Source organism: Galendromus occidentalis, unplaced genomic scaffold (genome assembly GCF_000255335.2).
Source record: "Galendromus occidentalis unplaced genomic scaffold, Mocc_1.1 scf7180000075582, whole genome shotgun sequence".
In the NCBI taxonomy this organism is placed as follows: Eukaryota; Metazoa; Arthropoda; class Arachnida; order Mesostigmata; family Phytoseiidae; genus Galendromus; species Galendromus occidentalis.
This window is the reverse complement of record NW_003803572.1, coordinates 1-14,100: the sequence shown is the minus strand read 5'-3', so window position 1 is coordinate 14,100 and position 14,100 is coordinate 1. Positions and strand designations below refer to the sequence as shown.

The 14,100-nt window shown below is 49.9% G+C and overlaps 1 protein-coding gene and 1 pseudogene across 1 annotated transcript; both read right to left on the bottom strand.

Annotated features, from left to right (window-relative positions):
• Window positions 1–6,215: 6,215 nt before the first annotated feature.
• On the bottom strand, window positions 6,216–10,528 carry LOC100901234 (uncharacterized protein K02A2.6-like; annotated as a pseudogene).
• A 1,770-nt stretch (window positions 10,529–12,298) lies between these two features.
• LOC100901094 (uncharacterized) lies at window positions 12,299–13,674 on the bottom strand. Its single transcript, XM_003737601.1, has 2 exons — window positions 13,315–13,674; window positions 12,299–13,165 (listed from the first exon to the last, which is right to left on the bottom strand). Exons 1-2 carry the CDS (start codon window positions 13,672–13,674, stop codon window positions 12,299–12,301), a joined length of 1,227 nt encoding a protein of 408 aa, XP_003737649.1.
• Window positions 13,675–14,100: the final 426 nt, after the last annotated feature.

Sequence of the window (14,100 nt, the reverse complement as noted above, 5' to 3'; positions counted from 1 at the left end):
CCGGTCACCCCCTCGCAGATGGGGAACGCAGACGATCGCTTCGTTGATGGCGCTCGAGAAGAGGAACCGTTGAGAGGATACGATCCAAAAGGTCTCAGAGCCGACGTAGCGACACGATGGGGCTCTGTCTGTCTCCTCCTGGAATCTGCTGCAGCATCATACGCAGTTCTGAACGAGGTGCTAATGAGAACAGATTCCCACAGCCTCCTACTTAACGCGACAGACATCGAACAAATCCAAATCAGCGCGAAGCTATACCGAGTAAGTCGAACGCCGACCAGGGTGAATCATCAAGACTAGTCCTGAGGCTTGAAGCCTAAATTCGGCCGCCCGATCCGCGATTTTTGATGGAAATATCTCTAAGCGGAGTAACTATTTCAGTTGATTTTAGACTTGATGACCCTGATGCAGGGAACGAAAAAAGCCTCCATAAATATGGTAATACTCGGTGTTATCGACATCGAGTCAAACCTGAGAGATATAATTGCAAGCGCTGATGCGAACCTGCGACAGACAGAGGTCGACTTCCAAACCGAGCTCGCGCAAGAGCTATTGAACTGCGTTAGCGCGAGAATGCGGCCATTCAATGATATCGAGCTACTAGGAGCACTACTGGACCCCGAAATGAAGAACATCTCAGCCGTAAGAGCGGAGATTCCCGGTGAAAATATATCGAAGTTTCTTCTTGATTCGATATATCTTCACACATCTGTCAGTGTGTTAGACGAGGATGTCTCTATCATCGAAGAGAGACCTCCGAAAGGGAAGAGGTCTTCGCTTGTTGCAAAATACGTCTCGTGTGGATCGAGGGAAAGTCTCGGAAATGAAGTGGATAGGTATCTCGCACATTCGGTGAAGCTATCAGAGAACGCCGGAGCGAGCGTCCAGGATAAAGTTTTGGCATGGTGGTCCGAAAACGCGGTATCCTTCCCCAATGTTTCAAAACTCGCGCGCATCATTCTCGCCATTCCGGCCACCTCAGCTGAGCCCGAAAGAAGATTCTCTGCGGCTGGGAACTTGTTGCGTGAGAAGCGTTCATCCATGGATCCGATTACAATGTCCAAAACACTGTTTATCCATGACAACAAGAGTTTTTTACCACCCATATGAGGCTCTCGACCAGAGCTGTGCGCTGCGTGGCGAGATCGCCGGCGCGCCGAGTGTGCAAGTCCGCCGCCAGCCGCCACGGCGCGGCGGCGGCGAAAACGCCGGCGGCGCGCCGTCGAATTCGGTACTTAATACTGTGCATGATGCTGCTAAGGCGGCGGCAGAATGAGAGATTTCGACCTGAACGGAGGTTTTCAATCGCAGGAAATTTGTTGCGAGAAAAACGGTGTACTTTGGATCCAATAACGATGACGAAGACTCTTTCCATTCACGACAGCAAAAGTTTCTTGCCGCGTATATGACACATAGTTCCGATGTTAAGTTAAGGCATGCCCTTCCCTACATTGTTATTGGGATGGAAAATAAATTGTAAATAATCGTCTCTCTGATATTATTCCCAGTGGCTATCTCCTGCGCCGAGGTGCGCCGCTGCAACGCCGCGGCGTGCCGCCGCGCCGGGTATTTCTCCCCCGCCGCCGTCAACTCTGGTCGCGGCGCACAGCTCTGCTCTCGACAATTCTTTAAGACAGATATGTATTCTTGAAGTTTCCTTGGAGAATAAATTGTGATGTTCTCCTTCATGCCGTGTGTCGTTCCCTCCTCTCTTCTAGCTAAGGCAAGAGACGATTCGAGAAAAAGGGAAAATGTGCACAAAAATATAAGTGGTATCAACTATCAAGCCGCCGCGAATTGTATTCCGCGCCGTGAAACGCCGCGGCGCGCGGCGCCGAAACATTCCCCCCGCCGCCGCCGCCGCCGTCGGATTCGATGGTGGCGCACAGCTCTGATCATGTGGCACCGGTTGACTCGCCACTTATTGTTCTGGGTGATTTCAATTTGCCCAATGTCTCGTGGAGCACGGCGATCGCGAACGAACACGCCTCCCTTGAAAATACACTAGTCAACTGCTGTATCGAAAACAGTCTTCTACAACTCATTCATTCTCCCACGCACAGAGCTGGTGGAACCCTCGATCTGCTTTTGACTACTGATCCTGATATCATAGATGACCTCTCCCTTGCTCCCGCGCCGATAGAAACGGATCACTGCGCTTTTGAATTCCTCATCAAGACTGGACAAGATGCCTCCCCCGTACCCCGCACTCGGTTGGATTACCGACGTATGAATGAGGAGATGATCGCCTCAATACTTCACGATATCAACTGGCGTGAATGTTTCTCGTCTTGTCACTCGGTTGATGAGATGCACGCGTACTATATCCATATCTGCATTTCCCTCATCCAGGACTACGCCCCCCTCTCAACTACTACGTCGAACCTTGACTCCATTTCATCGTATATAGACCGTCTCTCCACGTTGTCGGACAACGACAGCCCTGCTCGGAGTCTGAGGAGAGCAGCTCGAAGATTACGGATTCTCACAGAATGTCGGCTTAATCCGAAAAACCCCCGTTGTTTCTACGGTTACATAAATGGTCGACTGCGTCAACACGACGGCATTCCGACTCTGAAGACACCATGTGGCATGCTCACATCGGACGCCGATAAGGCCGACGCCCTGGCCCGTCATTTCGCCTCTGTATATCGTGGCGACACCTCATCAAGCTTCTCATCAGGTCTCTCTGATTGTAAAGTGCTCTGCCAGGACAGGCGCATAGATATCAGCGAGGCTCATGTACATATACGAGCTCCTACGTGAACTAAAAGCCAAATCCAACTCAACGCCTGAGGCGATCCCTCCGATATTCTGCAAGGAGTTCGCTATTTTCCAGCTGAACCATTATCACTCATCTTCGAAAGATCCTACAATGACGGAGCCGTACCTGCCCTATTTCGCCAAAGTCTCGTTACCCTGTCTTTAAGAAGGACACAAATCTCGTGGAAGACTACCGACCGATCGCCCAGGGGTCGATTGCCTGTAAGATCTTTGAGAAAATGGTGGCCCGACATGTCGAGGCTTATCTCACTCAAAATGAACTCCTTGATGACCGTCAACATGGATTCGTTAAAAATAGATCTACGTGCACGCAGTTACTATGTATGGTCAACGATGGGGCAAATCATGCAAATCGAGGTCTCCCCATCCACTGTATATACTTTGATCAGAAGAGTGCTTTCGATAAGATTAACCACTCGAGGCTCATATGTAAACTTCGCGCCCTCGGTGTCAACCGCTCGACGGTTGACTGGATACAGGCATACCTCACGGAGAGAACCTTCAGGGTCAGGGTGGGTTCGGCCCAGAGCGATAGCTTCGACGCCCCTCGTGGCTCTCCGCAGGGAAGTTGCCTCTCCCCTTGCTGTTCTTAATCTACATACTCGATTTATCCCACTATATCCCAAAAAATGTGAAATACCTCATATATGCAGACGACGTAAAGTTTTGGTGCCCCATTGAAAATGAGGATTCCTGTATCGCTCTTCAGGAGGCCATCGACGGCTTCGATATGTGGTGTGATCAAAATGATATGTGCCTATCGTCCCACAAGACTGTTGTGCTGAAATCCGGCTTCCATTCCTTCGACTATTATCTCAAAGGATCACTCCTCCCTACCGAGGACCGCTCGAGGGATTTAGGAGTCACGATTAGCCCGACGCTCGACTTCAAACTCCATATAAACAATTTCGTCAAGTCAGCAACTATGCTCGTCAACACCATGTTCAGATGTCTCATAGTCAAGCGACCCGAGCTCTATCTACGACTATACAACACACTCGTTCTCCCAAAGATCCTTTACTGCGCCCCAGTGTGGCACCCCTCAAAGTCATATCTTCTTAAGTTGCTAAACAGTGTTCAGAGACGCTTTATCCGTCGTCTATGTTGGCGATGTAACCTCTCGCGCTCCGAGTTTGCCCTACCTCGCATTGAGTCCCTCCTACAGGACTCTGATGATCGTATGCTACGCACACTCTATCGGGCCAAAATGTTAGATGTATTCTTTGATATCAATGCAAACCGACTGCGAAGCGGCTGCTCAGTCAGTTCAGCCGAAATCAATCGCCAAGACAGAGCGTATCAACTGCCTGTTCCCTCGATAATGTTAAGCTATACCCCCTTTTACCAAGAATAAAAGGCGCTATTCATTCATTCATTCGAATTCGAAACTGTAGTGCTGGGTATCGAGCATCAAGTACCTTTCAACTATTAGAGGAGAAACCACTCGTTTGTTCCGGAGCAGACCCGAATCTTTATTGCTTGAGTCCATTCTCCCGTGAATTAGGAATGCGCATCTAGTGGGAACGTGCCTTGTGCAACGACCTTCGCAGTGTGCATTCGTTGCCGATCGATGCGCCAATAAGAACGATCCCCTTCGGGATTGAGGAAGACATTTGGAGTCAGGAAAAGAAGTTCCCCATAGGGCTACGACACCTAGGGCCCGTATATGACCGTACATATGGAAGCAAAACCTCGTCGCGGAACCCCGAGTTGCGCAAAGAGCAGCCCACGGAACTCTGGGGTTCCGCAAAGATTTTTTCACGGAATCCCCGGAAAAGAGCGACGGAACCCCAAGGGTTCCGCGGAACCCAGTTTGGGAACCTCTGGTTTAAGGGTTGTAGCACTTGTCGACACTGGTCTAACAGTAGTAGTTGAACCTGATAGACGAACAGTTGTAGATCGAGGAGAAGGAGTGGCCCTAGTAGCCTGAGTGGTCCGATAAGAAGATGATGGCTTTTTCGTAGTACTCGAAAAGAAAGCTCTAGAAGGATGAGCTGTAGCAGTGCGAATATGCAGAGCCCTGCCAGAGATCGGCATCTCGGTAGGAACGATGCGCTGCCACTCTCGTCGATAGCTGAAATCCATCCTCGGGGGAGACGTCGTTGTAGATCTTCGGTACTCCTGTACCACCACACGTCGAGATGGATATCCAGACTCAGCTGAACTAGGTTGATAAGGATGACGTTTGTAGAAAGGCGAAACAGTCAGTCCGGATGATCGAAAGACAGGTCTGGATGTTGTGGAGGTAGTTGTCGACGGAATAGGAACAAAGGTGGAAGTCGATCGAGCAACGAAGCTGCTCGGAGTTGTGGACGAAACAACCGGAACTTCGGAAACCTTCTCAACCGTGTCCTCAAAGGTGGAATTCAGAAACTGAAAAGGTTCCGCCTCCATGGTCGAACGCTTCGTCATGTTCGCTGAGTGAAGCTGACTCGGCTCGAAATAACCCGAGTGGATAGCTGAGAAAGAATGGAAATTTTCTGTAACCCCATACGTGAGCCACACTGATGCTCAGTAACTTTTCGTGAATCCCAGAAAATAACTTACTCATCAGAACTCCTAGAATGAACATAGCTACCACCAGAAATCCAACCGTGTTGGACGAGCTAGAACAGCGCTTCACTGGGAACACCATTGTCGGTCGAGATTTGAATGTGTACTGACTGAAACTAAATCGATCTACTCGCGCGGAATACGCGCCGCCGCGACCACGCCCTCATGAACATGAGCTGTTTGTGTTGACCCTCCAGAACTCTTCTCGAAGACTCTAAAGAGCCGACAAGAGTATCGATAACATTAGCTACTTGGTCAGATCTCAAAGAAAACCACAGCACAACCACGGCTCCAGCGAATAATCTGAGAACCCCTGTAATGATGTCAAGAAGGCACACAGTGTGGGATTATAACGAACTTCATTCGAAAAAAGCTGCCTCACTCATCGAAACAAGTGTATAGGCTTGACTGGCCGCAGGCTCCAATGACCCGCCCCAAGTGAGCATCTTGTAGGGAACAAATAGCTTCCCTTGGGACCAGAGTGTCCGAATGCAACAGAGCGCACTTGTTCTCGGCTCTCGAACGGCAAATCCATAGGCCATCGCCTCGGACACGCGTAAAAGTGTTGAGAGCCAGCACTTCGTCTCGACCTCTCATCAGGCTGCTGCGAAGAAGGCTGTCCTGCGTCACCCCTGTGGATCACCGGAGACAAATTAAGGAGGTTCCCCTGATATTGAGAGGTGAGAGGATCCGCAGGCAAGCAAAATTTGATCTTGAGTGTAAACCTCGTGAGAAATATGAGCAAAGGAGCATATATAATTTACCTCTGAACGTGGCCACCATTAGGGAAATCATAAGCAATATCATGATTGCGTACTTCACAATCGACCACAGTCTTTCTCCAAGAACGAGTTGAAGCAAATCAAACCACATGCGCATCAGAGGAGATCTTGTTGCGTTGCCGGACTCGAAGTGTCACTCGACCCCTTGCCTGGACTGGAACTTCCGTCTTCGAGAGGAGCACTAGGTCCTCCGCAAGAGGGAATCTGAAGGATTTCCGAAGACATCGTTGAGATGACTCGATGAGCAACGGGCTTCGAGGATGAAGGCTTCGCCATGTCGGAACAAACTTTAAATTGCTTCAGGTTGTAGCTCTCGACAAACTCAAGACATTCGAAAGAAGCACCAGACCCCCCTTTAAATAGCCGAGCTCCGAGAGGGCAAATTAGAGAGTGAGAAGCGACGGAAATTATCGCGAATTTTCAATCTCGAAGTCGTTGCCGAACGACTGACATATCTCATGACAAGTTTGACAAAAATATGGTAAGCTCACATTCAGAGCAAGTGACATCGAGGTGCAAATCTTCTCCAGATATCAGGAAATAGTAGCAATCTGAGCGTCTCTACTATGCCTCGAATGTCCCTTATCTCAAGCACTCGTCGAATCTACGAGTCTCTGACTCGAGTCTGGCTGACTCGTCGGAAATAACTCGAAATTCTCATCGCATGCGAAACAACGATTTATTCCAAGAGAATAAAGTCAGAGCAAACCCCAGCGAAAGGCTACACGGCCAATGGGGGAGAATGATGAATATTGTCCATTTCACCTTTCACTCTAGATACTGAAGATCTGAGTCTGTAACGGTCACTGACCGGTCACCACTAAACCCGTTCACAGTGTTTTCAGCATGACCCATATCCGGATGCTCTTCTGTGTTCAACTCTTTCCTGTGACTCGCTATATTAAGGACGATAAACCTCAGCCAGCTAAGGGGGAGCCCGAGACTGACTCTAGTATTTCGTGTGACCATTCTAGCCGAGGTATCAACGAGATACGTATATCTCTTCACTGGGGACTTCGTTCCTGGACATACTGAATTTGGGGTCTTTCGGTACGTAACCAAAAACTTTTGTACGCTTTCCGTCACCGTTCCTCCCACCTGCAATTTCTTAAGACCTCGCTTCAGCGTATCGACGAATCTCTCGGCTTGTCCGTTCGATTGTTGGTGGTATGGCGCTGAGAACGGTTGTCGAATGCCGCGAGGTCGACAGAAGTTTTTGACCTTCTCTGATTTGAACTGAGTGCCGTTGTTTTTAACCAGCACTTCGGGGTTCCCGAACCTGACGAAAACCTCCTCGAATGCAGCTATGACAGCTTCTGATGTAGTTTGTTTCAGAACTTTGACCTCCGGCCATTTCGAGTCAGAATCGATTTTCTGTGAGAGGAAGTACTGCTGTCGATAAGGCCCCGCAATGTCTGCGTGTATTCTTGACCAACAAGAGTTGGGTTCCCAATCATCGAGGGGGAGCTTCAGAGGACGCTCCCCCGCAAGCTGACTATCCTCGCACCGCCTGACCAAGCTCTCGATATCCGTGTCGATTCCCGGCCAATTAACATGGCTTTGAGCGAGTGCCTTCATTTTGGAAATTCTTGGATGGCCCTCATGCAGGAGGATGAGTGTTCCCTCCCTCAGGGGCTTTAGTACCACCTCGCGATTCACGATTGATAAACACTCGCGTCTTGTGTACAACGGGGAAAGATGATTTTCTCGGTCTAGCTTCGGCCATGAGCCTTTGGTAACATACTCCATGGCTTCTGCTAGGACTTGATCTCGGTCCGTCTGTTTCTGGATCGTCTGCGCTGTCATGGGTAGTTTGGACAAACTGCTCGATAAATCTTCCTGAACCGAGATCTCAACAGATGCAATGATTGAGTCTACCAGCGGTTCCTCTTCGGCTCGAGCTTCAGTTAGGCGAGACAACGCGTCAGCCTCTCCGAAATCTTTTATATTCTTGTATCGTATCTCGGAGTTGACGGCGCGCAGAATCACAGCCCAGCGCTGCAGACGATTTGCGCTGTAAGCAGGTACGCCCTTCTTGGAACCGAACACTGCCAGCAGTGGTTTGTGGTCTGTGTTCAGCACGAATCGTCGGCGTCGTCCGTACACGAATTTATGAAATTTTCGAATCGCGTAGACTAGCGCCAGGGCTTCCCTTTCTATCTGACTGTAACGTCTCTCTGTTCCTGTGAGAGTTCGGGCCACGTGAAGAACAGCTTTCATGAAACCGTCCTCCAGTTGCTGCATCAAGACTTCTACGATGCCTTTTTGGGATGCATCGGCCGACACGAATATCGGTGGATCAGGATTGTAGTGCATCAGCGCGAGATCTGACATCAGGATTTCTTTAGCTTTTCTGAATGCACGGTCGCATTCGGTTGACCCTATGAACTTCGTGTCTCTTTTCAATGAGTCCACCGATGGTAACTTCAAGTCTCTTATTCCCGGGATGAAAGCTGCGTAGAACGTGAGCATGCCTGAGAAGGATCGAAGTTCTGCGACGTCCCTCGGCGCATGCATGTCGATTATAGGTTGAACTTCAGCCTGGTCTGGTTTCTTTCCCTGTTCGCTGATTATGAAGCCGAGATATTTGATCTGAGTTCGAAGAAAATCACATTTCTCGAGTCGAACGCGGAAGCCCAATTTCTGAATTCGCTCCATGAGTAAGAATAATCTTCTGCGGTGCTCTGCTTCAGAATTTCCCGACACGATTATATCGTCCAAGTATGTCATGGTACCTTCCAGACCTGCCGTGAGCTCGTCCATAATTCTTTGGAAAGAGCTAGGTAGGTCTTTATACCGAAAGGGAGACGTTTGACTCTGAACAGTCCTTTTGGTGAGTTGATGGTGAGAATCTCTTGAGACTTTTCATCGAGTGGGACCTGGAGATACGCTTCAGTTAGGTCGATTTGAGGGAAGTATCTACCACCGTTTAGAGCGCTGAAAATATCTTCGGCCGTCGGAAGGGGATAAAGGTCGTCTTCGACCGGTTGAGTAATCTCCACACATACGAACTCTTCCGTCTGGTTCCTTCACGATCACGATTGGAGCCGCAAAGTCGGGGTGGTGCGTATGTTGTATGACTCCAGCTTTTTCGAGGCGTTCCATATCTGCTTCGACCGCTGGAGGGGTGGCATACGTGATTGGTCTCGCTTTCCGGAACACTGGACTGTGGTCTGCTTTCAGTCTCACAGAGAATTGATATTTAGTGCATCTGCCCGGACCATCCGCGAAAACCTCTGGGAACTTCTGTTTGAGTTCAAGAGCGGATTTTTCTCGTTCCGTTGTTGATTGGGCCGCCTGGGAGATTTTCATACGTGAAGAATTAGGATTCTGCTTGTTGTCTAGGAGTTTTTCGTAGAAGCATTAGTCTCGTCTTATCCAGTCGAGTCCCAGGAGGGAGCATTCTTTGGAGACATAACATTTCCCCTCGAACTCGGTGCCATTCAGCTCGACGATACAATCAAAACTTCCCAGTATGCTTAGAGCAGAGCCATCCGCTTGAGTTAGATTCACGTCTGACTTCCGAAGTTGTGGAGCGCCTAGCTGTCTCCAGGTCTTTTCTGCTACCAGCGTTACGTCGGCTCCGGTGTCGAGGACGAGAGTGACATCTGATCCGTTTATTTTCACCGATTTCATGATTCTGCTGATCTTGAGAAGTGAAATTTCGAGGTGATGAATGTCTGCTCTCTTTTTGGGCTTCTGCATACGGACGCTTTGTGACCTACTTTGGAGCACTTGGTACATTTAGTTTTCGCGAACGGACAGTCTCGCTTCCAGTGTTCTTCGCCACACCGAGAACAAGGAGATGGAGGAGATTTCCGACGCTGTTGATTCTGTTTCATTGAGCTTTTGTGAACGTAGCTCACCGTTGGAATATGATCGGAGCTGCTTGTCGCGTCGCGCTTGAGCTGGGTGTAATTTACGAGCTCTGCAGCTAGGCTCTCTAATGTGGTGGAGTCCTCGTCTAGTTTGCGTAGAGCTCGGGTACGAAGCTCGAGATCTTCCGGTGCGCTCAAGGAGTCGACGAGTACCAGGCACTTCAGATTTTCGGGGGAGAGTTCTTCGAGTTCTGCTGCTTCGCCCCTGGAGTTTATGATTCCGACTGTAAATCAGTGAGGTCTTTCCCATCTCTTTCCGTTGAAACGACGCCTGAATAGCGATGCCGGTTGGCTGAAGAGAGTCTTTAGCGTTCCGATGATATTTATATATCGAGACATACATATATATCGAGAGACTCGTCTTCTGGTTTGTTCGGGAGGATATCTCTCGATATCTCGAACCAGCACATCTGTATCAACGTGTTCTTTGTTCGCTAGAATTGGCGCTTTTCCGCTATACTCTATCGCAAGGCCCAGAAGCACCTGCTTCTTCACGTCGTTCCCCTTCAAGCCCACTTGTTCCGCTAGCATCTCGACTCGTCCCACGAACATGTGCAGTGATTCACCTCGCTTTCATTAGCAATTCAAGAGCTCCTTCAAGAGGGTTACTCGGTCGCCCTCTGGGATATATATCTGTCAGAATCGCTCTTTCCATCCCACCTGTTGCGTACTTCAATGAAAACAATCCTTCACTTGGTTTGTGGACTGAGTCACTGGGCAACTTTTGTCAAGATTGACCTGGTCTGCTCCTCGAGCTCGCTTGTGCGGTTAGCCGGGGACGGTTAGTTCCTGTCTCAGCGTAGCCTCTCGGATGAGTGAGGTCACGCGCCCCCATCGGCACGTCTCGACGTGCACACCATGTTTGCGGGAGAGACGCGCCGACCGACGCGCGACGCATTGCCAGCTCCATGAGTGACCCAAGCCCATTCTCTTTATTATATTTCATGATCGATTGTATGAATGATTGCCTCAAGGGCTTACAGAGGTATCACTTTCGGATTACCGAACTACTCTAAATTATGGAGACCGACTGTGCGGCTGACGTCATTGACTATTGACAGTAGGGTCGACGGAACGCCGCCTGGCGGCCTCCTCTGTAACTAGCGCATACACTGAAGGTGTCTGCGACACTCTCCCCGGGAACTCCGCGCACGCAGTGCTCGAGTTCCAGAGGTTTCTCTAAAGCGATGACCAATGATGAACACTACATGAAGTGAACTATAAGCTCTTTGGGCGGCTTGGAAGTTAGTTAGCATCCAAAAGAATATTTGCTTTCACGATTGCCTAGAGCATGCGGGTTCCCTACTCATGCACATCTGTCTAATGGCTGAAACGAAGTGACACTGCTTTGACTCCGGAACGGACATTGGCTCTTTTTTGGACTGTAGAGAATCGCCTATGAGGTGTATGGTGACCTGGTGCGTCGACATTTCCGACCTCTAAACTATTTCTCTGACTTTAATTCGACACATTTCGACCGGACGCGATTTTTCTTCGCGTTCGAGGGGCTGTCCCATTTTCCGTTGCGTCTCATTCGTTCGCCTCCAGTCGACGAGTGCACATCGCGGAGAATCCCCGAGAAGTTTCAACGACTGAAGACGACTTGACCGGTATGACGAGTGTGCTCTTATGATAGATTATATTTTTCGTTTTACCTTCCGGTGAGGTTTTCGCTCTTAATTTCATTTTTTATCATACCACCGATTTTTGTAGACGATGTCGGCCAATCAAAGTTCGCGACCCGAGACTCGTTTCGACGATTTACTGCGTTCGGCTCTCCTGGCCGGTGTGAGAACTATGCCATCGCCCCGTTCTACTCCAGAAAGGAATCTAGCCGAGGGATCGCGGGACCCGTCCGAGCGCTCGCCAAGAGATGGAGCACCCAGGCAAGGGTCTGAAGATGTAGCAATTCCCGGTGCCTCCGGTGTTTGGGTCTCGTATCCCCAGCCTCCGCCTCAAGGGTATGGGAAGCCTGTCCCGATCCGCGCCGACCCGTGAGCGTGAGAAGGCCGCTGAATCACCGAGGACCATGGTCTCCTCTGGATTTCTTCAAGGAAGAGATACAGAAACGTATTCCCTGGGCCCGCCGATCCACCGGGAAGGCGCTGCATGATTTCGTGTATCCCCTGTGGATTCAACTAACGCCGCGTGAACAAGATTTCTATAGGGAAAAAACTCGTAAACTAAAAAGAGCCCATATCCGTCGTTTGCAACGCCGCCCGAATTTCGGGGGGCCCCGTGAATAAATGATCGATGCCGCCGAACTATCGCCTGCGGTCGCTAAGCGCGAACTCCATCCTCTTAGTTTTCACTGAAACCCAGCGGGTAAATCATGGATATCGGTCGTTTGACGATTTTTCCGTTACCGAATTGGATCATGCAAGATCTCTGTCGTAGATCGGTTCTTTGCCCACCGAACACGTCGACGATTTTACAGAGAGGCCAGAAGCTTCTCGAAGGGCTCGGATCCGCAAGGATACAAACATCTCCGACCCTGAGCGAACGGGTCTCCCCTGGCTTACTCTCATGAGCTGATCTAAGTTGTTGTAAATACTCGGATTGAAATCTTTTCCAGAACGCGTTCAACACGGTCTGTTGACGTTTCCAAGCTTTAGTGAGAATTATCGCTTGTGCGGCCCCTTGATCCGGCATCCTCATCTTTGAGGAGTCGGGAAAGCGTGCTTTTGCGTGGTAGCCATAGACTAAGTCCATAGGGCATAAAGCTCGGATCTCGCAAAACTCGGATGGCAGTGCCGAAATCGGCCGCAGGTTTATGCAGAGTTCTATCTCCGCGAGAATTGATTCGAGCTCCCTGAATCGGGGAACATTGGTGCCCAGAACTTTCCTGAGAGGTTTCTTGACGAGCTGAACCATCCTTTCCCAGAAAGCACCCTGTACTGGGGCTCTGTCGGTAATAAACTCCCACTCGATTTTCGCTTTCGCCAGGTAGTGTTGGATCTCCGGTTCTGCTGCGTTTCGGTATGCCATCTCTAACTCTTTCTCCGCGCGCTTGAAGGTCGCCGCGTTATCTGACATTATCCTCGTCACTGAAGGGAACCTACTGATGAATTTCCGCAGGACTAAGAGGAATTCGAATGTTGTGAGATCGGGCGTCAACTCGAGGTGAATGGCTCTGGAGACTGGGCACACGAATAGAGCTATGTAGCTCTTGAATTTATTGCCTTGATTGTCTCTCACTGTGATAGGCCCCGCAAAGTCGATGCCGGTAACACTGAATGGCGGGTTTCCTCAATGCGGAAAGCCGGCAAGGGGGGTGTCACCTCCGCGCCTGCCTTCGCTCGGAACCTCGCACATACTTTACAGCCTCTGAGGACTTTGTTAATTGAGCTCCTGGCTCTAAGGATGAGAAACTCAGTTCGAACGTGATGTAGGTTCGTGGAAATGCCTTGAGCGTGTTTGCACTTAGTCTCGTGAATCCAGGCTATGAGCAGGCGAACGAAATGGTTTCTCCCGTCTAAGAGTATTGGGAATTTCTCCCCGAAAGACAGGTCGCCGGATTTTTCCAAACGCGATCTGCAACGTATGATCCCATCTTCGTCGAGCATAGGGTTGAATAGGTATATCTTGCTGGATTTCTGTAATTTCTGGCACTTCGCGAGAACTTCCGTGGGGAAGCTGATTCCCTGTATATATTTCAGAAGCGCCGTTTCGGCCATTCTGAACTCCGAAGCATCGATCGGGCTCCCAGCTTGAACGTTTCTCGCCGCTCTCCAGCGTTTCGAGAACCTTAGGACAGTGGCGATGGTTCTAACAGCCTTCGTCCAAGTCGAGAAGTGTTTCTCTTCGAGGATGTGTGTCGGCTCGGGTTTCGACGTGGATGTCGCCAGAGTGACCGTGGATTCACAGCTATCGCTCGACTTTCTCGCTTCTTGGATTGCTTCTGCAAAGTCTGCTTTTCCGATCTTCGCCGGCTTTGGGAGCACCTTCTCTGATAGCCAATGAGGACCATGGGTCCAAAATCTACGGATCTCGGCGGCGTCGAGGGGTGTTCCTCGGCTCAAAAGATCCGCCGGATTGTCCTTCGTGGAGACGTATCTCCATTGATCCGCGCTTGAATATTTCTGGATTTCAGTGATACGGTT

What these genes read in the sequence shown, in the direction of transcription:
- LOC100901094 (XM_003737601.1), bottom strand. Translation starts at nt 13,674, where the DNA reads ATGGCCGAAACGGCGCTTCTGAAATATATACAGGGAATCAGCTTCCCC. An exon ending in AAGTCCTCAGAGGCTGTAAA is followed by an intron (nt 13,166 to 13,314) that starts GTATGTGCGAGG and finishes AATAAATTCAAG; the next exon opens with AGCTACATAGCTCTATTCGT.